General features: G+C 41.5%; 2 protein-coding genes across 8 annotated transcripts; one reads left to right on the top strand and one right to left on the bottom strand.

The window, feature by feature from the left end:
• Positions 1-152: 152 nt before the first annotated feature.
• Positions 153-10406, bottom strand: zc3h11a (zinc finger CCCH-type containing 11A). Of its 7 annotated transcripts, none has more exons than XM_034531835.1 (18): positions 10284-10406; positions 9858-9940; positions 8592-8663; positions 7914-8037; positions 7701-7820; positions 6622-6745; positions 6337-6519; positions 6182-6247; positions 5874-6047; positions 5357-5434; positions 5161-5259; positions 4364-4423; positions 3781-4269; positions 3599-3672; positions 2697-3273; positions 2420-2586; positions 1749-1951; positions 153-1325 (listed from the first exon to the last, which is right to left on the bottom strand). In XM_034531835.1, exons 4-18 carry the CDS (start codon positions 7965-7967, stop codon positions 1112-1114), a joined length of 2682 nt encoding a protein of 893 aa, XP_034387726.1. In that variant the 5' UTR covers positions 7968-8037; positions 8592-8663; positions 9858-9940; positions 10284-10406; the 3' UTR covers positions 153-1111. The 7 variants fall into 7 exon arrangements, with proteins under 7 accessions (XP_034387726.1, XP_034387727.1, XP_034387725.1 ...); XM_034531836.1 differs by having other exon boundaries at positions 8592-8674; XM_034531834.1 differs by having other exon boundaries at positions 8592-9001.
• A 933-nt stretch (positions 10407-11339) lies between these two features.
• Positions 11340-26422, top strand: sypl2a (synaptophysin-like 2a). Its single transcript, XM_034531847.1, has 7 exons — positions 11340-11557; positions 11804-11879; positions 16765-16769; positions 18455-18573; positions 20033-20231; positions 22631-22810; positions 24426-26422. Exons 1-7 carry the CDS (start codon positions 11543-11545, stop codon positions 24549-24551), a joined length of 720 nt encoding a protein of 239 aa, XP_034387738.1. The 5' UTR covers positions 11340-11542; the 3' UTR covers positions 24552-26422.

Genomic DNA, 26422 nt, shown 5'->3' on the forward strand with positions numbered 1-26422 from the left:
ACTTTAATTGACTCCCTTGCTGACACCACCAACAGGTGTAGGGATATTTAAATTTACTCTGATGACTCATCCATCAACAGCAGATGTTACTCCCATGACCTGGCACAAACTATTGGCTGAACTTTATTAGCAATCAATTATTGATCCAGATGCTCATTAAAAGCACTTTTTATTACACAGTAATATGTACAAGTGACTTTGAACAGTAAGCTTGTGGGAAAAGGTCAGGACAGAGCCAACATGTCCAAAAAACAAGAAGATTTTTCTCAGATCACATTCATAAACCAATGCTAACACACAAGAGAACAAGACAACCAAAGACAGCAGTGTGGAGTTCAAACACAGTGTTTGTCAATCACATCAGAAACGGTACCTGAGGTGTTCATTATCAAAGCCCAGAGAGCACTCACACACTGAAAACTGGTTAAAAAAAATAAAAGCAAGTACATTTGGTTCAAACATTATAAAAAAGGGTAAAGAACAGCAACTGGCAGAAGACTCTATGAGATCTGAGAGGGAAATCTAGAAGCCCCGTACACCTGATGAATAGAGCGATCCCGACAGTAACCTCTGGCTCTGACCAGAGTTTGGATGACTGCGTCGACATAATCTGGGAACTAGCTGGGCAACAGCAGTGGTAAACCACTACAGACATAGACAAACAAAAACACTAGCAATTGTGGGGCACTGCAGGCCCTGTAAGTGCAGCAGGATTCAGTATTTCTGTTCTCAGCTTGCGCTTCCCTTTGCATACACAGTATACAGAAAGGACTTCTCTCTAAAAACAACACATTCATCAAGAGTCAATATCTGCAAGGAATCCTGCTAACGGGACGATGTTCAACAGTTTGACAATGATCAGGAAAAAATAAAACATGATAAAAGAATAATCTCAGCCCTGTAGAAGAACTGTCGGGTTGAGCAGATGATCATATGAGCAGCAAATGAGAAAGGAGAGCCGTCTAAAAGGTGTAAAACAAATATTAACCAAAAGATTAAAATATATATTTGTTTATGTTCTATAATGGGAGATGGTCTTCACTTCTTGTGAATAAGAAAAGGTTGAGGGCGAGTAGTTCGGGCAGAGAGTAGACTGTGCTAAATGGGACCCTCAGCTGTCAATCATCTCGGACAGTTCCTGCAGCAGGTCGTCCTCTCCGATGCCAGGGTCCACGTCTTCCTCCAGGTGGTCCTCGGTGAACTCGTTGATAAGCTCCTCAAAGTCGTCCATGGCCGAGGTGGAGGCAGCAGCGCTGGAGGTGGAGGCCGTGCGGGACGTGGCTACACTTAGTCTGCGGGACTTGGTCTGAGTCTTCAGGACTGGGCTGAGATGGACAGAGAGGCGCGTTATTCTTTGACCGACAATGCTGCGTTCATTCATGTAAGATAAAGAAAAAAAACATCACGACAACTTGCATACATTTTCACTGGAATCATCTAATTTTTCTACAAACACAGAATAAAATGGCTAAATATCTTCAATTACAATATGTATATAAGTGTAAAAATACACCAAGTGTAAAAAGCAATGGACAGATTTGAAGTGGGAAAGTTTTTTGTCGTCTTATGATGGCAGTAAACACTGATATATCCGAGAACTTTTTTGTTCAATAAATCTGGAAACATTTACAGAAAGACGGATTGGTTGGAGTTGTTGCTCTTGATCAGAATTTCACACTCCGCATGAGGGCAGATGACTTCATGTTCAAACTCGAAGTTCAGGCTGTAAGCTCTCTGAGGACTGTTACCTTTGGGGGACTGTACAGGCCTCGCTGGCAGCAGCAACATTAGAAGTCTGCTTGGGGTCTTGGTTCAGACTCTGTTTGAAGACGGGGACGGTCTGGAGGTCCTCTCTCAGTGGGCTGCAGCCAGAGCCTGAGTCTAACAGGGTGCTGGGACTTCTGGGAACAGCAGAGCTCAGCTGAGCCTCTGCATTGGAGGACGGGAACTCCTAACAAATGGAAGAAAAAAAACAGAGTCAGTAACAGCACAAGATTGTTTAGATTTAGATTATTCTTTACATTTAAAATGAGATGACAATCCAATTATATGTTGGCAGAATTTAAAAAAAAAAGGGACCAGATACATATGAGAAACCCTTAAAGACCAAATGTGTAAAGGGTTGGAAAAACCAAGAACAGGGCAAGTAGAAATGTGTGAATAAAAAGTACAAAAACAACTACAACACTTGGCAGGCGTGATAAATCAAAGTATTCCAAATAAAATAAGGTACATTTACAGAAATGAGGAAATAAAAAATGTAATGTGAAATGTCACATCAAATTGATTTAAGATACATTTGAAAAGGTCTTGGCACATCCTCCAGACAGACTGATATCAATTACCATAGTCAATGTGTTCAATGTGGCAAGACACTTAACCCCAGAATTACCATGACTGGCCCAGCGAGCCACCCTACCTGTCTGTCTCTGCACGCCGTCTCCTGCTCCTCCAGCACTGTGGAGGTGCTGCTCAGAGGTTTGACTGCAGCGACAGCAGAGCGCTCTGCTCCCCTCCTCTTCTGACCTGGCTTCACCTGCACCGCAGGCTTCATGACAGACGGCTTCACGTTCAGCTTGGGCCTCACTGAAAAGGAGGCAAAGTGAGTGATGAATATAGTGCTCTGTGAAACGGGTCCAAATTTACAGTGGGTCAAACAGAAAAATGGTTATGTATGACAGTTAAAGGCGCAATACCTTTGGTGTCTGCAATGTGCTCTGGGGATTTCTTTTGATTATTGTTCTGTGTCTTATCAGAAGTGAGAGCCTTTGCAGCATGGCCCTGGGGCGCTACTCTGTCCTGCTTGGCTGGTGACAGTGCAGTAGAACTCCTTGTGTTTTTGTCCGGGACCTCCCTGGAGCGGCTGGGGCTCTGTGAGTCGGAATCGGCCTCCAGTGGAGGAGAGCTCTGCTTCACGGGGACTGAGGTGGCAGCTTTGATGGCAGCAGCTCTAGCACCAAGAGTAGTGCTGTTCAGAGGGGAAGCAGCCTTGGTTTTGAGGGGGGTCGGTTTACCAACGGGGAGCTTTTGGGTGGAAAGGGTAGAGTCAGGGGCCACAGTGGTGGAGGAAGGGGATGAAGAGCCTGGGCTCGTCAGACCGACTTTGGCAGGAACCTTCCTCTTCAGGGTTCCTTCATCGGTGTGTTTCTGAGCAGGCTCTGCTTCTGCAGAGTCTTTGGCCTGCTCCTCCATTTCCTGCTTGCGGAGGCGTTTCTCCCGCATGATCTCCTCAAAGGTCTTGACCTTGACGTTGTTACTGGTGGCAGCACTGGTCTAAAAAAGATACAGAAATATTACCACCAGGTCAAGTTAACAGAATAACAAGCAAACAACCTGTGGCTCAGTGGTAGAGCAGGGTCGTCCTTCAATCAGTTTGATCTTCGGCTTTGTTAGTCAATGTGTTCTTAGGCAAGACACTTAAGCCCAAATTTCTCCTGAGCCTTGCCTACGGTGTGTGAATGATTTGTCCTGATGGAGGTGGCACCTTGCATGATAGCCCCTGCCATCAATGTGTGAATGATGAGCTTTAGGGTAGTCGGAGGACTAGTGTAGCGCTTTACAAGTACAATCCATTTACCATTACTGTAGTATGAGTTACCTCAGGAGAAGCAGGAGGAGTTTTCACAGGCTTCTCTGTCACTTCAGCACTCTTCTCTGTTGTGACGTTGCCTGCTGAATTAAACATAAATCTCATGTTAGAAATTCAAAAACATGGCATGTAAATGAAAATTCTGAATGTGATTCAATGTGAAAGGCGTAAATGAGTAAGTGCCGTCTTACTTTGGGAATCCAGTTCCTTGATGCGCAGCAGGCGAGGCTTCTTAGCGCCGTTCTCCTCAGTGTCAGAGCTCTTCTTGTTTTCAGCCCCCAGGGTCTGCCGAGTCTGGAGCTTCGCTGCCTTCTCCATGCGGATCTCCTCCAGAGTCTTAACTCTAAGCTGCCCCACGTTTGCAGCTTCGGGATCAGGAGCCGCTGGGTTAGACTCTGCCTGGCTCTTCTTGGAGTCGTGATCCTGTTCCTCCTGCCTTTTCTTCTTGGCACGAAGGACCTCTGAGAACGTCTTGACGTTGCTAACGGAGCCGTCTCTGATGCTGATGGCTCGCTTGACACCCTTGGTGGTTTTGGCTCTCTTGATTTCGAGAGCCACGTCTGAAGGATTTTCTTTCTGGCTCTGGGATTGAGACTTTGCAGCCTTCTCCTGTCTGATCTCCTCCAGTGTTTTAATGCGAATCTGCTCAGGAGTTTTCTTTGACTCCCTGTCGTACTCAGCTGTCGGGGAAAATGGAGGAGAACAATAAACAATATTTTAGTCAACATTAATGAGTAAATAAAAGATAATGGACAACGTCCGCCTCACACAAACCTGATTGAATGGAAGCAACAGACACAGCCAATCCAAGTCTGTCCTTAATAGGCTTCAAAGCTGTAAGAAAGAAAGGTTTTAAAAGATAGAATTTTTTCAATCAAGACTTTTTTGTTGACACACACACACACACACACACACACACACACACACACACACACACACACACACACACACACACACACACACACACACACACACACACACACACACACACACACACACACACACACACACACACACACACACACACACACACACACACACACACACACACACACACACACACACACACACACACACACACACACACACACACACACACACACACACACACACACACACACACACACACACACACACACACACACACACACACACACACACACACACCCCCCACCCCCACCCCCACCCCCACCCCCCACCCCCCACCCCCCACCCCCACCCCCCACCCCCCACCCCCCACCAAAAAAAAAAGTATTGGTCGAGAGTAGCACTTTATGAAGGACAGGAACTTTTGGGGCAGGGGTAATTACGGATGACTGCTGCTGATTGGTCAAACACACACACAGCACCGCATAAACCCAATAAGTACTCCAGTATTGATTTAGTACCATTGTAGGCCAAGGGCAGAGCATTATCTTTGTTTGATGACATTAAAAGTAAAGTTTCCCAACTCATTCTTAAAAAGTCTGAGAGATCGTGCAATTTGACTTGAAAAGTAAAAAACTAAAAAAAAATCACCAGGAACTTCTTGGTAGAAACTAGAGTTTGATGTGTTGAGTCCTGACACTCACCTTTGTGAGGTGGCAGGAAGGGCTCTTCCTCATCCCCAAATGTGCCCAGACGCCCAGCCAGGCCCCTTCTTAGTGGAACTCCTTCTCCAAATTTCACATCTAGAGCGAGGACAAGTCATGAGCTTCTAATCTGTGCAATCATTACTAGCACTGGCATTAAATTGGTCAATAAGCTGGAACAAGAGTGAACATGTACCAGTGTTGGGCATCTTCCTTCCAAGTCTTTCAGCCACACTGCCTCTTCGTCTCCCACTTTCTTCAAAGATGAGTGAGTCTACATTAAAAAGGTTGAGAACAGGGTCAGCATGATTCTATTTCTCTTTAGGACCAAAAGTAATGGTCCCATCAGTTCATCAGAATCATTTTAGCAGTTCAACATTATTCTTCAGGTATCATGAGGGGAATATCCTGAGCATCTTTCATTTCATCATCAGATGAGACAGAGCCATGTAAGATGCCGCTTCAAAGTACCCATGAGCAGTATATTGCAGTGCACAAGACCTGAAATGAAGCTTGTATGAAAAGGTTCATCTTTCGTAAGACCCCTAGGCACTGACATTTCTTTTAAACTGATCATACATAAAACTATGCTAGCAGTAACAATGTGAGCAAATTCAACAATGCAATAAATTTCTTTAAATCCTTTTTAACTCAGTTTGGTATCCAACTTGCAATTCTGACCATCTCACATATTCCCGTTTATATTTTTTTACCATCTCCCGCCTCGTAGAAGGTTGGTCGAAACATTGACCGGATGTTTTCCTTCTCGCCATTGGCCGAGGTATCCGGACTCTGGATGGGGTAACCAGCTCTCTTCATGCTGGCCTTCAGGGCCTTCCTCAGCCGAATCTCCTCCAGGGTGCTCACTCCAAAGCTCAGCGAGTCGTCTGTCGAGACACAACATACCCCATCAAAAACAGAATCGTTACAAAAGGGTAACACAGGAATTAAGAGCTGTATAGCTTCGGTCACAAATTATGAACAATCATGTTTCCAAAATGTTGTCTGTGAGCAGTCTCACCTGATTTGAGTAGTTTCCTAGGAGAAGGCCCGACCTTTCCATCCTCTCCCTCCTCTGAGAACTGGTCTGAAAACATAAAGACATGTCAGTTGTAAGGACCACAGGGAATATTGGTCTTAGAGAAAGAAGTAATTTTAGGATCACATCCAGCTCACCATCTTCATCCTCGTCATCATCTGCCGGATTAATCACCACTGGTGGGTGGGTGGGACTCGGTACGGGCTCCTGAGTTTCTGTCTTTATGACGCTTCTGAGCTGTGGATTGGCTGCAGTGGGGAGTGGGACAGCGGGCGGGGGAGCTGGTTCCTCATGTGGCTGTTCCTCAGTTTTGCTTAGACCTGAGAAAATTAAATTGATTATAATACTGCTTTATTACAGCTGGATTTAAATTATCTTAAACTCTCTACATTTGGTGTGTAGCTAAAAAAAAGACCCCTCACTTTTATCAGGTGGGACAAAGACGCCATCGATGCAGCGGGGCCTTTCGTGGAAGAAGGCACAGTGAGGCTTCTGGCAGCCGGCTGGCTGGTTCTCCCAGAAACAACATATCTCCTTACGGTTTTTCTGTGTTGATGAAAGAGATCAAAATGTTAAAGCGCGTATTAAGGAGATGGAAGATCATATCTCATTTAGATCTGTGTCCTTTAAGTTACCCGTATACGTGCAGCAGCACAACTAAAAAAAATTAAATTAAAACTACAATCTGGATTCTTTTTTCACACTTGCACACCGATATAGTTGCAAGTCTGTAACCTTTGACTGAAATATCTATAATCTCTGATAACATGGAGGAAATCCATCGCCAAGGAAAGCATTTGGATGTATTGCAGATGTTAGTCATTTACAGAGGAAATTAAGTTTGACGTGATTAGAATGTACTCTAAATAACAAATTAAGCTTACCAACTGTAAGAGCCATTTTGTTTATGTTGTTTTCAATTCAATTCAATATATTTTGTAAAGCCCAATATCACAGATTTGCCTCAGAGGGCTTTACAATCTGTACACATACATCCCCGTCCCAGGTCCTCACATCGGATCAGGAAAAACTCCCCAAAAATAACCTTTTACAGGGGAAAAGGGAAGAAACAGAGGAAAATCCCTTTCCCCGGATGAACAGAAGCAATAGATGTCATGTGTACAGAATGAACAGCTTTGTTGGACCTCCCACCAGTGGTGGGTGTAGGGCTGCTATCAATTAGGACAGAGGCCAATATAATCAGGAGGAGCACTAGGGCCAGGTGTTACTAGATTGACCGTGTGAGAACGGGTGACAATGTATGATACGGTGGAAATTTATGATAACAAATTTATTTTATGTTTTGGTTATGACAAATGGGTTTTGACAGAACGCATCATTTGGTTTGTTTTAAGAAATGTAGAAATTACCTTTCATGTTTATAGGCAACAGGGTCACTGCACCAACAATGTTACTAATAAAAAATGTATTTAACGGGCCGTGCTTGAAGGATATTTCTGAGCTTTCTTCAGTTTAGACATTATATTCAAACAAAGCATACCGTGATCTCCATGTGGCGAAACTTGCAGACGGTGCGGAAGCAGCGTCCCTCCTGCCAGAGGTTGCAGACAATCTCACTTCCCATAGCAGCCTCACAGTGTCTGAATGGGCAGCCGTCTCCCTGCACGGAAAAATAAACACGATAAGGCCGTGCTCTTACTTCTGGTCACAAGTCACTGGTTATACATGAGCTTTCTGCTCAAAGAATAGTTACTTTAGTGCAGGTGGAATAGTAAAAGAAGTAGCAGTCGTCTCCATGGTTGGTCATAGTAATGCTGGTCTGCGTCTTGAGTGGCAGAGGTGATGAGGTTATGACCTTTAACGCAGCAGCTGGTTCTCTTCAGGGCAAACAGGACAGAGCACACCAACACATGACCAACAGAAGCCTTTCTCCATTACATCAATTCACTATGAGTTTTACAACATGTCTGCACATGCACAACTATTTTTTTCATACAAGGTAGAAGGACTCGCTTCAACTTGTATTTTTGGGATTCTTAATGGATTGAAGTATAATATTATCACTATATAAACATTTTAGGTTTCACATGATTTACATGACATGTAGTTCTTTCATAAAAATGTTGACCATTTCTGTGCTTTGAAGGCGAGATTTAATAAACAATTTGTATTTAAAAACAAAAGAGGGAATAGGGAAGTGTATGTTCTGGGGACATTTTACCCCCCTAGCCCCAAAAAAAGCTCCAGGGTGGGGGTAACTCATTTGTGATCGGTTGACTAATCAATTATGCTTTTCTGGGACACATTATAAGTAATTCCAATTAAGAACACCAATAAGCCTTCCCACATGTATTTTTGGAATCTTTACTAAAATGTTTTCTCTACAAATAAGCTAATGTTGATTTTGTTCTTACTATTGTGCCACATTTACCTGAGGTGGGTAAGAAGTTGTCTCCCTCTTGAGTGCACTGCTGGTAGGGTGTCTCCGTGGTGGTATGGAGTCCTGAAGGAACACTTGATCCGTAAGATAAGAGGAAAAGGGGAGTGGGTCGCCCAGAGACACTTGTCTTCCTACGACATCCCTTTTCTCAGACTCTGAGACATCTTTATCTCCGCCAGACTGCTAAACATTACTGATGGTGAATGCATGAGTCCTTTGGAGAATTTTTTATTTTTTTTTATTAATTGGTGAGACTAATGAAATAAGATGGGGGGCATAAACGGCCAGAAAATCCCCCAAAAATGGATCCAAAAATGCTAGAATTGATGTGGCAAAAAGGGGACGGATGGTAGGTGGAAAAACAATCCTCAGCTTCTTCTTGGACTTGAAATTGTGCACACCTGGGAACATTTGGGCGAAGGCAGTAGAAAAAAAATATGGGCTGGATATTCAAGCCTCTAGAGATTTTCAGCCAGTGCTGAAAAGAGGAAAAAAATCTTCTGCCACTCTCATGAGGGGCAAGCTATCCATATCCAGGGATCCCCACAAAGGGCCATGTGGATGGTTTTAAACCTACAAATCAATCAAAAACACTCCCCAGGGAACTGAAAATGTGTTATTAAGAGACAGACAGTTGTACACAAATACAGAGACGACAGTTGGACAGTTCCACAGGTACAGTATAGTCAGAGTTATGCTCTCTATCATGACTTCTGAGTTAGTGTTAACAGGGGTCCAGGTCAGAGGACAGACACTTTGTCTTTTCACTATCTATCCATGGTTATATATTTCAAGTATCTAATACAGAATAAGTAACAGCTAACATTAACTTTGCCAATTTGGAAAGTCTAGACCTGGATTGTTTATCTTTCCTAAACACGGAGGCCTTGGTTCGACACTTATGATCAGCCTGAAGTACAACTCTGGCTTCCATCTTAAGGAACAGGAAAAATGCACTCTAAAGACACTTAAGATGTCACTTCCACTGAAATAACGGGAAAGAAATATGGATTCACAAAATAAAGGTACTAAAGTTGCTTAACAAGTAACGGTACAAAATGTTCTTCTTCTGGAGCCACAAACCAAAACAGGTTAATCTAACGTTACAGGCCACGGGCAAAAAGATCGGAGACAGCTAACGTTAACTAGAACCGCCAAATAGCAGCGTATGTGACAGGTCACCTTCAGTGTTGGTTCGAGGTATGTATAGTCAAATCCTAAAACCCAAGACAGTCAAGAAAACAATCAGATACTTACTGTAGAATAATAAAAAGTAGCCCAAAGTTAGCTGGAACGAACTACGAAGCGATTCCCCGCAGTGTTGAAAGACACTACCGCTACTGAACGGAGATCGGCAAATATTAGATAACGTTGGATACAGGAATAGACCGAATAATGTAACTACACAAACAATATCGTGACTGGATTGTATTATCAACCTAGCTAATAAGTGATACATTGCGCTCATTTAGTTTAGAGTTAGTTTAGCTTATGCTACGTTACATAGCAGAGGCCTACCTAAACCACCAATTTCTCGCAACCTTATTGTGAGCGTTAACGTTAGCTAACGCTAACTAAATTGACGGCCTGTTTTGCGTTAGCCGGATTATTCTTTCATATTGTAACACTACAATGTAACAACTATATATATATTGTTTTAACAGAATATGCGGTGTTAATTACCAGTTTCCGTTTTTAAAAACATTTAAAAGTTGTATAATGTAAGAAGATCCTGTCCCGGTTCGTTGACTGCATCAGACGCACGACCAGACCACAGCAAATGGCGGAAGCAGGAGGACAGCTCTCGGTGACCCACCCACTATGCTACATTCGGGTCAAATAAAAATATAGTAAATTCTACCACTTTTTGTACTCCCATGCTGTGGGCCGCTTTCACACAATTGAGAGCGTTTTAGTTTATATCGATCAACTACGAAATTATACAAAACACAACATAATAGACACAATATAATATATACCACGATCACCTTTACCATGATAATACAAGTACAAGTAAGTGCTGACAAAATGTGCCCCACAATAGTTTAGAGACACTTCACTTTTATCACTGACTGCGTTGAGTGATAGTTCACTTAAAATAACAAATTATGAACTAATACGAGGGGATAGAACGTTTTAAATTCAACTCACGATGCAATACAAAATATTCCACAAGGGTGCAGTGTGAATTCCTTATTCATGTGGCCGATGTGCCGATACCGATTTCATTAATGCTGCAAAAAGAAAGCAACATTAATATTTCACGTTACATCTTTGAATATGAATCAGACCTAATAAGTAATGATAGTTGTTAGGTAAATTGCATTATTTTTGTGATAAAGTAAAACAACTGTTTTTTAATTCACAGTATTACAAAAACAGTCCTGGAATGTTATGCTATTTTCGCAACTATAGTTATAGAAATAATAATGATTATAAGATCTTCAATCAAATGTGTAGATCTGTTACAATGAACAGACTTCTACATCGTCTTGCATACTGCTGGTGTATCAATTTTATAAATAATGTTCTTCTTCCATTAGAGATGTGCTTCACTCGAAGAAAGAGTTAACGACATTTGTTTGTTCCAGTGTGAATACATCCAGGAATATATATTATGTAGTTGAAATATGGCAACTACATATTACATTAACACGTGTCAATGTCTGTCGTTGAATAAGATTATTTTGTTCATTATTTTGAAAACTAACAACCGGAAGTGGATGAGTGAGACAGAGGTTCAGTTGTACAGAGTTTGACACTAGTCTTATCAGTTGCCTGGCTGCCTGTTACTCTTCCGCCTGTTGATAGTCAGTAGCCGTTGTGTTGTTTGCCGCCTTTCGAATGCAAACTGAGTAACTTTACATTTGCTCTACAACGAAACGGACAACTTACGGAGGGAACCCCAAACTGCTTTCTCACGTCAGTTGTTGTACGCCTCAATGGACACTGTTCAGGTGGGTGTGCTAGCTGAATACCCAGGTTGACGTGAGTTAGCGTTAGCATGTGGCTAGCAAGAGTTAGCTAACAAGGGCAGGGCCAGTTAGTCGAAGGTGACGAACAGGTAACGAGAGCTAGCTGTGTGGGTCCCAATGTGAACGCGCATTCGTTATACATAGCTAAGTTAGCTAGCTTAACTAACCTATTTCAACACGTTATGTGTCATTGTACATATTTTTACACACATCGTTTGTCATCCTCAGAAATTGAAGGCTGGCTTTTCCTTGGACCTGGGACCATTGAAAGAACCTCTAGGAGTTATTCGTGTCTTAGAATTGGGTAAGCAAAAGTAAAGTCCGAATGTATTTAAATATCTCCAAACCACGTATGGTCACACGTTCTCCCTATCGGTGGTCAGCCAACATATCTGACGTTACTGATAGTCTGCTAGTGTATTCCACTCACTCATGAGTTTGCAAGATGCTCTGGGTACGAGGATTGACGTGTAAAAAGTTGATACACCTGTTCAATCATTTCACCAGGTCCCTCTGTTTCTGCTTTGTTAATTTTTAACATTGGAGATTTGGACTTTTACCTGGTTCACAAAGTCAAATGATGCCACAGCATTGGTGATGTACAATGCATGTAACTACTGATTCTAAATGTTTAACCAAGGAGGGATGTCTACGTTCTGGGTTAAAGCCTTACACTCTTCCCGCAGTACCTTAATTAGGAATAGCAATGGACTCGAACAAACTGGCAGCTGAAACAGTTACCATGAAATTCCCAGATACTGTGACTTGCGTATTGAAATAGTCCAGCTAAGTTAATAGTTACAGAGTTGGCATGAAAAATCCCACTTGTGTATGGTTGATGCCAAATCTATTTACATAAAGCATAAATATGTAAGTTGGGCAAAGTGAAAGCAAAGATCTGAATCGGGGCTCCTGTATTTCTGGTTGATGCAGGATGCCCCATTACAGGAGGCTGGGCTGTGTGTATTTAAGGCGTGTGTTTGTGGAGCAGCCATGTCCTGTTAGTAATTTACATATACAGCAGGTGTTATCTGCTGTTGTGCTGTGGAGTTTCACTCCAGGGAGGTGAGTTCATAAGCCTGGCTTCTATTCTACCATCATGTTTATTGCCCAATGCTCATCTGTCACACTAATTAATACATTCAATATCAAATACATTTAGGTGTATTAGTTTCTTAGATTTGCAAGTTTCTTTTCCGTGGGCCAAAATCATGAGAAGTGTGAATGTGTCAACAGTTTAGCAGAATTATAAATAAAAACTTTATTTGAAGGTACAACTTAACCTTGCAAAGAGGCTGATAATCATTTTAAAGTAAAGCCAAGTTCCAATGAGTATAGGTGGTTATAATCCATAACATTGTACAACTTCATAATAATAATACAAAAACACCATGTTGGTGAAGAGTGAACAGTGTTGATACCTGTAGCCATATTAAAACCAAACTTTCTAGGCTTTAAATGTCTCTCTTGGAAATGGAAAATATTTGTCAAAAAAATCTCCATTTGTTATTTTGTTAATACATTTTATTCTCTGGTTTCTTTGTCGTTCTATGTGGCAACAATTTTTAGTCAGAATTTTGTGAATGAATAGGGCTGATGCTGTCAATGTTGAAACATTGTCTTCAGTTTGAGGATGTTTCCCCTTTTTAAAGTGATAGTTTGGATTATTTGAAGCTTGTATGAGGTAATTATACATATTTAGTGTATTATAGTAGATGGTGTTCGACACACCCCGAGTTTGGAGAAACCGACAGGAGCAACACAGTCTCCCTCATCAAACTGATGGAGGGGTAGGTTTGATTACATCAATGGAGCAAGTATTTCTTATAAAAACTTTAAAAGGCTAAATTTCCATGCCAAGCTTGTGTTAACTTTTACATAGGAGCAATATAAAGCATCCTGACTAGAAACATGAAAAACTGTTATTGGAAATGTTCTACAGGGGGTGATTAAAACCGCCCAGAACATCATTGGTACCATCTACATCTAGCATCAGTGATATTGGTGACGAGAGAAGCCTGCAAAGAGTCCAAAAAGTATTTAAAGACAAAACCCACCCAGCCACAGTCTGTTCATCCTGCTACCGCCTGGCAAGAGATACATACAGAAGCTGCCGTACCACCATGTCAGAACAACTTTCTTTTCCTGGCTTATAGACCTTATCCCCTACCTTCCAACATATAGTTTATTTTAATTTTTTTTGTGTATTTTCTTCTCTAGCAAAATGGGACTACATACTGCTTTCTGTAGTACAAACCTGTTTATTTATTGTACAATAACAATAAATTAACCGTGTAACATTTTAAAGCAATGTACTGCTGTGGACAAGGGCAGCAGCACATCTTATATTCAACATATAAATAAGTAAATATTGGTTGAGTGAGAGTGTTCTGTACTTAATTCAATTCAGTTTATTTTGTATAGCCCAGAATCACAAATTACAAATTTGCCTCAGAGGGCTTTACAATCTGTACACATACGACATCCCTGTGCCGGGATATCACATCGGCTCAGGAAAAACTCCCCAAAATCACATAGTATATTTTACGAGATGGAACTGAGCTGAAAGTGAACGTTCAATACCGTTACTTCCAATTGAGTCTTGTGGCTTTCAAGAGAGCATCCAACGTTTCATTTTCAGTTAATTGTCCCTTTTAAGATAGGCACTGAGCTTTCAAATCAGATTTTTACATCTGCAGACATTGTTCTGAGTTTTTAAACTCTGCTACTTCCAATCTCTCCACGCAGTTCACCCAGCAAGTTAATTGTGTTTGTCTGCCTCAGTCTCAAGGCTGAAATAGACATACTTTTTGAGAGTGTAGCTTTCTTGTTATTCTAGTGCTGCCTGCCTCCCTCCTCCCCTGTAATGCTCTTGGACGATGTTTATAATTTATATGTCAAACTGGTCTATATGCCACAGCCTGTTAACATGGACCAGTAACAACAGTGTTTCACAGTGTCAGATGGAGGGGGGGGGGGGGGGGGGGGGGGGGGGGGGGGGGGGGGGGGGGGGGGGGGGGGGGGGGGGGGGGGGGTCATCACTAAGGGAGGCGGAGGTGTGGCAATTGTGTTTGGGTCAAGTTTAGAATCAGAATCAGACACTGTTAATGGCCAAGTGCGTTACACATAAAAACACAGTGCAGTCATGACATCATTTACAAATAGAAATATGAATACAAGTTTTTAACCCTAACCCTCATGCCTGTGCAAAAGCACCACTTTAAATCGTGTGTTTACCATATATGTGCTGATAATTTTTCTTATAAATTAGTCATTCAGCATGAAAAGAAGCATAAAGAACGACTTGTCGTCTGAAGAAATCTCCAGCCGCCCTAATAAAATGTCAAACTGCTTGTGTCAGAACCTTGTGACTGGCTGCTGCTATCTCATATCTCTCCTGCCACTCCCTGACCAGGAGAGGTAGTTACGGAATGCTTCGGGGGGAGGCTGGATGGAATACTGGACTCTGGACAGGGAACTCCCCACCCTGTCTGGTGGGTTTCTTTGGGGTGCTGTCAGATTGGCCTGGGTGGGTCAAACGGGGCTCAGATGAAAGCTGAGAAATGTTGTACAGCTCCAGAGACACCTGAAAGATGAAACTCATTCCTAAAAGTCCTGAGTGGGTGTGAAGCTTTCTAAATACTGCACTCCAGCCCCCTGTGTGTTCCTGTTGTTGATCTGTCCGTCTTTGCTCCACCTCGGTCCCTGGCTCGTTGCTTTGACCCATTGGATACTAATGTTAGGTAGCTGAAAAGGATCCTGATGATTTGGGAATGTGCTTTGCTAGATGTGGGCGTAAATGAACAAAGTGCATTATTCTTGAGAGGAAGTACTGAAGCAACAATCACATGCCCTAATCGGATGTGTTTTATTGGTGGAAGGATGTCCTGGGAAAGGGAAGAGGTTTGTGGAGGGGAGTGCCCTTTTTCACAGTGTTCATAGGTACTGTAGTGGTTATTCATACATATATATTACAAGACATATTGGTGTTAAGGTAATTGATCAACCCTTTTTTCTGATTAAGAAATCTCAAGACACTTTGCATAATACCACATATGCATTATCATCAACACGTTACGGGAAATTTCAGTACAAGATGTATTTGAGGTCAACTGATTAATCGATTTGACCGATGGGGTGGTTCAACCATAAATGCATTACAGATTTACATTATGCTTTAGATATTTATTATTTAGATATTTTGAGATCTTTGTTTCAGAAAGCAATTCTTCACTTCAAAGAAAACCCTTTTTATTGTTAGTCACAAACGGTATGAAGCAACACTTTCAGCTCTCTGTCCACCATACAAGACAGAGAGGAAAAGAAGTCATTCAACTGTCAATTTAACTTACTCACCAATCTCTTCCAAACAATCCAGTTATGAAACTATCTGTTAAGGAAATAATATTGCACACTTTTAGATCGCCATTATCTCATGAATATGCACCAACAGTAAAAAAAAAAATTTTTAAAAACACTCCTACCGTGTCTTTTTTTTTAATGGTTGCTTTAATGTTCAGTTTCATATTTATGTATTAATTACTTAGTTTGATGCTCAGTTCCAGAATTGTATTTTTATTTGGATATTTACTACTTGGCTGTGCCTTACCTAAGTTAAATAAAACTGTTTCCCATGGATATTCCATCTTCATGAAACTACTACCTTTGTGTATCTATTTTAGCATGTGACGTCTCGCCTTTTATAAATGGAAAGATTGGCATCAGTCAGGATCTCAACAACATAGTAGTCAACTTATACTCGGACATAGTACCTTAACGAGGCACTTACTGCTTTAGAAAAGAGCTTGGTTGCTTCCCAGTGTAGGACTGCAAGCTTCAATCATAATGTTGACATTCAAATTCTAAACACATTAATATCATTGGTATTATACTATATGTAGAATTAGATTACAGTGGAGTGGTGTGCAGGTCTTGTCTGCTAAGCTTACTATAAAACATCAGGGTTGGAGTGGGCAGGTTGCGTTCAGAATAAGTTATTAATAACAGAAAAGGTGTGTGCAGTAGTCCACCTTCTTTTCCTTTCTCTCTGTCACCCTCCCTCACATTACCAACTTATCAAATATGTCATACGCTCTAGGTGGTCGTAGTTCTGGAAGTAGTATTAAGATGGATAATGGTCTGCATGGGGAGGAGGTCACGGATGGATGGGTCAACAAAACAAGTTCCAGTGTGGGTTCTTCACAAGAGGCTGTTTCAATTGAGTCCAACCTTGCTGCTTACTTTACTGCCTGTGTGAACAATTTGACTGCTTTGCTAGTTGCAGTTTGTGCCGCAAAGCAGTTGATTGTCTGGCAAAACCCTGGTGTGGTGTCCCAGTGATTCTGCACAATCAGTCCATGTCGAGGGTCAGAGGAAACGGTCTGGGTTCCTCTGCTCTCCATTCTTCCTCCTGGGGTCCGCTCTCTGTCAGCAAAGTGCAAGATATCAGCTTGTTTTTCTGGATTTTACGAGAAGCTTTCTGCTGACATTCATTCTCCTGCAGTAACAACCTCCTAACGTCAGCGTTGTCTTGTCAGTGCTGTATGAGAAATATTTGCAGTACACTTGCCATTCAGGGTGGATAAGAATCTTCTGAAATGGTTTCATGTGTTTCTTTTAAGCATCTTCATTAAGCAAACTCAGTTTATTTGTATGGCTCCTTTTACTCACAGCTGCAATACAAGTACTTTATGAAAAGAAAAAAATGCATCCAAATTTAAAGAAAATCTATTCTAGTAGAAAAAACAACTGACTGAATTACAGGTGTAGGTCGTTGTAGTAGTAATACATTGCTCCAAATTGAATCAAGTTCTTAGTAGAGGACATTGATCTGACAACAGTCTGACTTCCTGCCCCCTAAAGATATTAGATACCTGCCAAGGTTTGAATGTGCTCCAGTTATTTATGGTCATTTTGGGCAGACCAGACAAACACCTCTGCAATAGTTGACCGTTCTTCAGAGGCATGAATGAGTTAATCTTCATTTTCTATGTACATGAGATGTCTAATTCTCCATTCAAGTACTATTCCACTTTGCAGTTCATTTCAACAGTTAAAAGGGGGTAAAGCATCTTTTAAACAACATTTAAGTTACTGAGCAATTTCTCTTTGACCACTGGAATAAGGCTGGTGTTATTTCATATTTCTCAAATTGTGAACAAATCCCATTAAAAACTAAATCACCAGTGTGTTAGTCTGTCTCGAAACACTTCCGGACTTCCCTAACCTGTTTGTGGTTTATTGTTTCCTTCTGATAGATACATCTTTAACCACTGCTCCCAAATATATAATGTAATATTCTAACCGATACAGATCTCTGCAGCTCATTCAGGGCCATGTTTGGTCTCTTTGTTGCCTCTCTGGTCAATGTCCTCCTTGTCTGGTCCGTGAGGTTTGGTCCGCTCTTGGCAAGTTTGTTGTGGTTTGTACTGATGGATTTAATGGTGCTTCGTTAGATCATGTGACACTTGGATTACACGCAGACTTTATTTAATCTAATGATGTGACTTCTGAAAGTAATTGGTAGCACCAGATCTCATTGAGGGGCACTATTAATATTTTTTTATTTGATGACGGTGGTCCAGAGAGACAGCTGGACAGTGTAGTTTCTGAAATAGTTAGTTATTGAATCAGAATGTATGCCTTACCTTTGGGAAGGGAGAAGGGACCATCATATCAACTTTATATTGACTTGAACGTAGGAGCTGACCTCTGAACCGAAAAGGTTTAAAAGTTTCTTAACTTGATCTTTACAGATATTTGGAGCCGTTACCAAACCTTTATTAAGATTTTATAAAAAAAGCCTGATGGCTTGAGACTGCTATCCATCAAACACATGTTTAAAACCGCTTACCCTCACATATTTGTCTGCCTCTACAGGTCTTCACCATCTTTGCCTTTGCCACCACTGGAGGTTACTATGGGTCAACCCACTTCAAGATCAAATGTCCAGGAGGCGTTGATCAGCATACAGATCCTGTGTTTGGCTACCCGTTCAGGTACTGTCAGAGACCAGAGTGCTCCAATGCATATTATTTCATAAAAACATCCTTGTTCAGTTCTCAAACCACACAACTGTGAAATACTGCCATCATCTGGTGGAAAAAAGTGTCTCTGCAGGTTAACTTCTCCCTTTGGTGGCTTTTTTCTCTCTCGATATAGTTGAATACACGCTTCTTATGTTGCAATGAAATTTCTGTATGTTTATGTTGTCACATAACTGCAGAAGTCATCTGACATCAGTCTAAATGCTGCTGGGTAACCAGTGGAAGCAACAATTGCTGGACAGCTGCATTGAGATCCACTTTGAAAAAGAACAGGGCCATGCAGTTGTGATCCATATCACAATAAAAACAACTCTCAAATAGTAACATATCATTGTGCCAAATGTATGCAGGCCCATATAAATGATGTTCAGTGCAGTAAACTGTGTTCTATGATATGACTGAAATTCTTAGAGCAGAGTCACTTGTTTTTACAGCTCGCTCGTAATGATGAATTTGAACAACACACTTTTGTTAAAGGATGTAATGATACGATTTCATCACCACCATATCATTTTTAACAAGACTTTGCTCGCATCCTGCATGAGCAATGAGCTGAGGGCATCAGAGTGGCAGAGGAAACGGACCATGTGTGCTGCTGCTAGGACCAGGAGGGTATTTAAGGCCTGCTGCACGTCCGTCTAAACAGTAATGGTTCTAAATGTAACATCTGGGGAGAGCCGGTATAGAATCTGTAGCACTGACATGCATAAAGGAAGTGAGTACAAAACAAAGACACGGGGAAGTCTTGTTGCTCACCGTACTAATGCCAGCACATTTTTAGTTACTCAAAGGTAGATTTCTGTTCAGCGCCATAACATTAGACAAAAGACTTTTCCTTTCTGTTCCCTCGGTGGCAGCATGCTTTATATTTCTTTATGACATTGATTGCGCTGAGTAGGTCCGATTTATTTACCTCACTGAATTTGTATCAAGTCAATAACATATATTGTTTTTTGGGGGAATAGCACTCCCTTGTCATCCAAAAGTGTCCTCTCCAACTAATAATTTATATTGGTTATTATATTTCTAGTTTTACTTCTCATTATCGTGCAGTGTGATTTATGTCACTTTGACAATTGGACAAGGGATCCCTCTGACCTAACACATATGATATGAAACACTTTTTTTTTGGCAATAGTAGTCTGAAGAAAGTATCCCAATTAATGTGAAATGTCTTTATGAAGCTGATCTTGGCCTAAGAGTTTAAAGTTCTGTTTAAATTGTGCACACGGTCTTTGTAACACAAACAGTCCGGCTTAACCCTTTCATGTTCTCTCTTCTTGCCTTCTTTGGATAGAACAGTAACCCAGGTGAGGACTTGTTTTCTCTGAAATCACACAACAAGAGCGTAAAGAGGAGTCATTAGAGCAACTGCTGAACGCACCTTTTCCCTCTCTCCCCCTCCCTGCAGGTTGCCAGCGAACCCGTATCAGATAACGTTATGCAACAAAAGTCGATCCAATGAGACCTTCCTGCAGGGCGACTTCTCCTCCTCGGCAGAGTTCTTTGTGTGCGTCGGCGTGTTTGGGTTCCTTTATTGCACCGCCACACTGATCCTCTACCTGGGCTACCAGAACGTCTACCGCCAGACCAGCCGTGGTCCAATCATCGTGAGTACACGTCCTATGGTCGTCAGTGAGCTGTCTTCAAACCTACTAACCCCATGCACACAAACCAGCCAGAGTTGTTTCTTTACATCTCAGCCATTCAGACCAAAATCTGCCTTATGTCAAAACAACGGGGTGGAGGCGTGTTATTAAAAGGTCCAGTGAGACATGAAAATACAATCCAGGAAGTCAAGTTGGATTAACATATGCATCCATTTTAAGGCTTCTGCTAGATAGTAGACAGATAGTAGATATACCGGATTGTATCAGGGCAGCAGTCTTTTGTCTTCTAACCTGTCTATTGCCCCCATAAGAGGGCTTGTTTAAAAATAAATGCAGAGCCAAAGCCTGGTCGCACTTTTGTTTGAACACCAGCGTCTTTTTTTTCTCTGAGCCCTGAACTTTTCCGAAACCGGCTTGTGACATCACTGTGGTAATTGGAGGAGAAGTTGATTTTGTCTGCGTCTGTCTATAGTATTCCAAATAGATAATACAAAGCACAAGAGCCATGCTCTTGCCATACCACTCTATCATACAGTGGTTAGAGTGGTGATGTGTTGCTGGGAGCCCTTAGTCGATGAAACACAGACTCTTCTCTGCCAGAGAGAGACACTTAATGGACACAGGCCCTTACTACAGGTGCATCTCGTGGTGAGCAGGGTCGTCCTTCAATCAGAGGATTGGCAGTTTAATCCCCAGCTCTGCTAGCCCACGTCGATGTGTCCTTGGACAAGACACTTAACCCCAAAATTACTCCCGTAGCTGTGTCTGCAGTGTGTATATGGTTGTGAATGTTAGTTACTGCTGATGTGCAAGTGGAACCTTAGCTCCTCCCATCAGAGTATGAGTGGGGGTGAATGATGTCATGTAGTGTTGAAGCCCTTTGAGTGGTCGGAAGACTAGAAAAGCCGTAAGCTACACAATCATGGGGAAGACTGTTGACCTGACAGTTGTCCAGAAGACAGGCATTGACACCCTCCACAAGAAAGGTAAGCCACAAAAGGGATTGCTAAAGAAGCTGACTCCAAGCATATTAATGGAAAGTTGAGTGGAAGGAAAAAGGTGCACAAGCAACAGGGATAACCTGCAGCCGTGTGAGGATTGTGAAGCAAAGCCATTCAAGAATTTGGGGGAGATTCACAAGGCGTGGACTGCGGCTGGAGTCGGTGCTTCAACCGCCACCACATTCCTTGTGTCGGCAACATCCTGAACCTCCTGAGGCAATGCCAGAAGCATCATTATCTGGCTGACGCAAAAAAGGACTAGAACTGTTGCTCAGTGGTCCAAAGTCCTCTTTTCAGATGAAAGTACATTTTGCATTTCATTTGGAAATCAACGTCCCAGAGTCTGGTGGAAGAGTGGAGAGGCAGACAATCCAAGTTGCTTGAGGTCCAGTGTGAAGTTTCCACAGTTAGTGATGATTTGGCATGTCATTGGCTGGTGTTGGTCCACTGTGTTTCATCAAGTCCAGAGTCAGCGCAGCCGTCTACCAGGACATTTTATAGCACTTCATGCTTCCCTCTGCTGACAACCTTTATGGAGATGCTTATTTCACTTTCCAGCAGGACTTGTAACACCTCAGCAGTGCCACAGGCTGATTGCCGCATTGATGCAGTAATTCATGCGAAAGGATCCCCGACCAAGTATTAAGTGCATACTATATACAGTACATGGACATACTTTTCAGTAGGCCAACATTTCTGTATTGCAAGTCCTTTTTTTAAATTAGTCTTATATAATCTTAACATTTTCTGAGATAGTGAAATGTGGGTTTTCATTAGCTGCAAACCATAATCATCAATACTAAAAGAAGTAAATGCTTGAAATTCATCACCCTGTGTTATGAATCTATATAATATGAGTTTCACTTTTTCAATTGAATTGCTGAAAAAGAAATGTACTTTTCAATGTAATTCTAATTCATTGAGATGCACCTGTATATCACAGTTCTCTGGGTAGTGGACTGAGAGAAAGTCCACACAAGACGTCTACACTAAGCTGTCTACATTTTAAAGCCCTGTCTTGCGTCCATGTGCCGTTTCCAAGCTGTTTTTGCAAAACGCCCGAGCAGCAACATTTCTTCATTGTGAACTCCATGTAGCATCCTGTTGCTCTGGATCAAACATCTCCCCACATGGAGAAACTGAGAGAGGACATTTATGTCACCTAACACGTGGGAGCGCCGACCCAGAGACAACCAATCACGCAGTAGCCAAAACAGCAGTGCATGTTTTTAATTGTAAACTGCAAAAAACTACAGTGTGTTTTTTTTATCTTTGAATAAGAGCATACTCCTATGTCGAAGAAAAAGGTTTGCCTGCAGCAGGAAGTAAGGACCTTCTAAATACTAAATACAGTAAGTGATATTTATATGTGTGTGTTTGCTGTGTTCTCTCTGCCAGGACCTGGTGGTGACCGCTGCCTTTGCCTTCCTGTGGCTTGTGTGCTCCTCAGCCTGGGGCAAAGGCCTGACTGATGTCAAATGGGCCACTAACCCAGACCAACTAATCCTGACCCCGTCATGCAAGGACATCTGTGAGGCCGGAGAGTTCCCTTCCATGGGCCGCCTCAATGCCTCAGTGGTAAGTTACGGTAAAGTAGTGCATATGCTACTGACCTATAACTTCCTTCTGGAGAAACCCAACATTCTCAGAGGGGCCATGTTGGTCCTCTAGGAAACAGTGTTTTAGAAAACTTTTCTAACTCATCCTGTCTGCTCCAGGATTTACACTGCACGTTACAGTCAAACTTTTGGCAACAAGATCTTGAAAAAATAGATCAGTTTTTGATATAGAAAACATATGATAACCTTGTGGTGTAAAGCGCTTTAAAAAGCAGATGAAATGTAGATAATATTAATGATATAATAAGTGTCACCTTTACCTCTGAACATCAAGCTTGACATCTGAAAAGTAATGCTACTTTCTCTATCAGTTGTAGAAGGATTCATATCATGTGCATGTTACACTGTAACTCCTTTTATATCCTGTTGGATAGTTTAATCAACAGCAATGCATCATATTTTATAAGATATGTCCTGTGAGAACCTTGTATCTTTAACAGCCGGTTTTCAGCTTCTTGACCATGCATTTTCCAGCTGATCCAAGAGGCTTTTTAAAGAGTTTATTTAGCTGAAGAAGTAGGAGGATTTTCTCAACAGATAAATAAAGGAAACACACCATCATTCAGGAAGGGAAGGGGAAGAAAAAGAAATTAATCTGAAAAGAAACTAAAGCTGTTAGACAAATGTACAATATTTTCAAGTAGAAATACCAAAGTACAAGTACCTTAATACAGTAGTTGAATTGTGTAGCTCTTTCAGCCTTTTTAATATGTTGAATTTATTGCACAGCAACTAAAAGTATGTTATCTGCACTCTTCGCTTTTAATATAATTAATTAATGATTGTTTTTATGGCATGATTTTATTTGCCTTTTTTATGTAGCTGTAAAGCACTTTGAATTGCCTTGTGTACGAATTGTGCTCTATAAATAAACTTGCCTTGCCTTAAAAGAAATATCAAGGACATTATTAATTTAATTTAATTGTTTTAATCTCAGGCTGAAACATAGTGGCATTGTTTCTAATAGGAGAACGTCTGTTCCTTGGCCATGGTGAGAGTAGGATGCTCCGAACCACTACTTTGTCCATGTTCATCACAGTGGTGGTGGTGTAGTGTATGAGTGTTCTGGTGGCAGAGTACAGCCAGTGCTGTCTGGCGTTTCAATTACAAAACATTCCCTTCCATTGCTGTGATTGCTCCACAGTCTGCTGCAGCAGTGTACAGTTAACTATAACATTTCAAAGTGTAGTCTTACAGTAGTATTTTGTGTGTATTTGTTGACAATAATAGACCCTGATTTTGACGCCTTCTCGAAAGTTGCCAGTTTTGAAACTTGAGTGTTTTCTAGTGTTGCTAGCAGCAGCTATTTTTTTGACAACTAATCATCAATAATGTGGACATAATTACCAAGTGGTAAAAGCAATAATATAACAGTCTGGTAGATTCAGAAAAATCTCTTTACTGTAAAACAGCATTTAAAACCAGAAAAAGATGGCACATATTATGGGATTCCAAATGGAAGACGATATCTAGACTCGTATCACGATATGATGTCAATGTACCATCTCTTGCACACATTACACATCACTTGTTGTCACTTAGTATCTCATCTGTTTTTTCCTGTCTTTCGACAGATATTTGGCTTTTTGAACATGATCCTGTGGGCCAGTAACTGCTGGTTCATTTACAAGGAGACTCCTTTCCACAAGGACCCCAACCCACCGGCCACCATGGAGGAAGGAGGGGCCCCCGAGCCCTAGCCACATGAGGGTCCTCAAGCATTGCCTCTGTGCCCACAGCAGAACCGCTTTGTGCCCAACACTGGTCTCTGATGTTAACCTGCAGAAATGGAAACAAATGGAAGGCTATTGTCCTAAATCCTCCCCTATACCTCCCGACGCGTGTCAGAGCTGTATTACAGTTATGGGTCTTTAGCTCAAGTTAACTTGGTCCCTACTGACAATAAGCAACCACAAGTCATTTTTTATTTTTTCTCCTAAATCTGTCATCGCTGTTTGTATTTGGTGTTCATGTCTGCAGTGCATTTGCTTCCACATTAGCACTCTGTTCTCCCTTTATATCCGGCCCTTCAGGAGCCATTTAATGATGGACCTGTGATGTAAGAACCCAGAGTCTCTACTGGTCTCCAGCCAGGGAGAAGCCAAATGATTTACAGAAGCTGAGAGCAAACAGCCCTCACATTCAATAAAGCAAGTGTTGCTATGAGAAACACAATCCATTTTTTTAGGTGGGAGCAAATGCACTCAGAGGTTCTGAGCAGAAGTCCTTCTTCTGTTATTTAATCTGCAAGTGGCTGGCTACAGTACAGATTCCAAGTACTGTAACGCTAAACATTTCAATCACTTCACTTTCAAAAGATGTGTTGAACGCTTTTTTTTCTTCTTTTTTCCCAAGATAGCCGAGCCAAGCTGTACAATTGGACTGCGGCATGTGTTCTCTTCTTTTCTGAGCCCCGCCCTCTGAGGCACCAAGCCGTCTCACGGTTCAATTAACCTCCGCGCCATTTCCCCATCAGTGATCTACCGACGCTCACATATACTTTAAGACCCCATGGGGGTTTCAGTTTCAGCAAACTTTGGTTTTCGTGTGCTTAAAAAGAATACACACTAAGTAAAATGGAAAAACACACACTACGATATACTGTACTCTAAGTGGGGAAGCAGAGACTTTTCTTTCACTATTGTAATTGTGGGTGATGCTTCAGGTTGGCTTTGACAGCGTTTATCTTCAGCCTGTATCCAGAAGCAGGCTGGTTCCCAACAACGTTTACTCCAGTTGCTGTTGTACTTCACAGACGTCAGGCCAGCCAGGTTTAGTTCTTGTTTAATTCAAATTGTTACATTTACACTACTCAACACTACGTCTCATTCTGGTTTAAAAGAAAGGTGACATTATTTATATACAGGTCTAATGCATTTTTTATCTACACTAATTAGTCCGTTGCATATTTTTAAAACCAATGTTGGGTTTCTGTTATTTCCCAATGGAAATGTTTCAGTGTGCAACTTCTCTTTGATTATTATTAATTTCTTTTGGGAAGTCCGGTTTTCTGTTAAATGTGTTGTACCACTGAGTAGCCTCAGGCCTAATCGTATGATGATGATGATGATGATAAATAGTTGAAGTAACAAAAGATTTATGTAATCTTGCTGTATTTCTTAATGACTACTGCCCATGGTTGTGCTCTACATGTAACTTAACAGCCACATGAGAAGGCTTTGTGTTGAACTACAGTCACTCTTTGTCAGCACATTGATTATTTGCTTTGCACTAAGAGGATCTAATGCACTCTACTAAGTTCCACTTTTGAGTTATTGGCCCACCTGTGCAGCTTTTCCGTTTCATCGCTGAAGCCTCTGTAGGGAGGCGACGTTTGAGTCACTGTCGGTAAATAAGTTTGTTTTACACATTGTATTAAAAATCAAACACATATTTCTTAAGATGCTTTATCATTTTTAAAAGATAATTCTTAGTTAAATTAGAGCACAGTAATAAGTGGGATATTTAGGTAATGCCTTGACATTGGACTTCATGTGTCTGATGCCTTTTTTTGTACAAAAGAAAACAATGGTTTAACTGTACTGACGAGTGTAAAACAAGAGTGCTGTAA

This window comes from Cyclopterus lumpus, chromosome 5 (assembly GCF_009769545.1).
Source record: "Cyclopterus lumpus isolate fCycLum1 chromosome 5, fCycLum1.pri, whole genome shotgun sequence".
NCBI lineage: Eukaryota > Metazoa > Chordata > Actinopteri > Perciformes > Cyclopteridae > Cyclopterus > Cyclopterus lumpus.

Excerpts from the sequence above, each read along its gene's own strand:
- zc3h11a (XM_034531837.1), bottom strand. The coding sequence starts at position 7,967 with ATGACCAACCATGGAGACGACTGCTACTTCTTTTACTATTCCACCTGC. Across the intron at positions 4,424-5,160 it reads CTTCCTGCCACCTCACAAAG|CTTTGAAGCCTATTAAGGAC; the intron begins GTGAGTGTCAGG and ends TCTTTCTTACAG. Across the intron at positions 4,270-4,363 it reads TGTTGCTTCCATTCAATCAG|CTGAGTACGACAGGGAGTCA; the intron begins GTTTGTGTGAGG and ends TTTCCCCGACAG.
- sypl2a (XM_034531847.1), top strand. Across the intron at positions 20,232-22,630 it reads CCAGCCGTGGTCCAATCATC|GACCTGGTGGTGACCGCTGC; the intron begins GTGAGTACACGT and ends TCTCTCTGCCAG. Across the intron at positions 22,811-24,425 it reads GCCGCCTCAATGCCTCAGTG|ATATTTGGCTTTTTGAACAT; the intron begins GTAAGTTACGGT and ends GTCTTTCGACAG.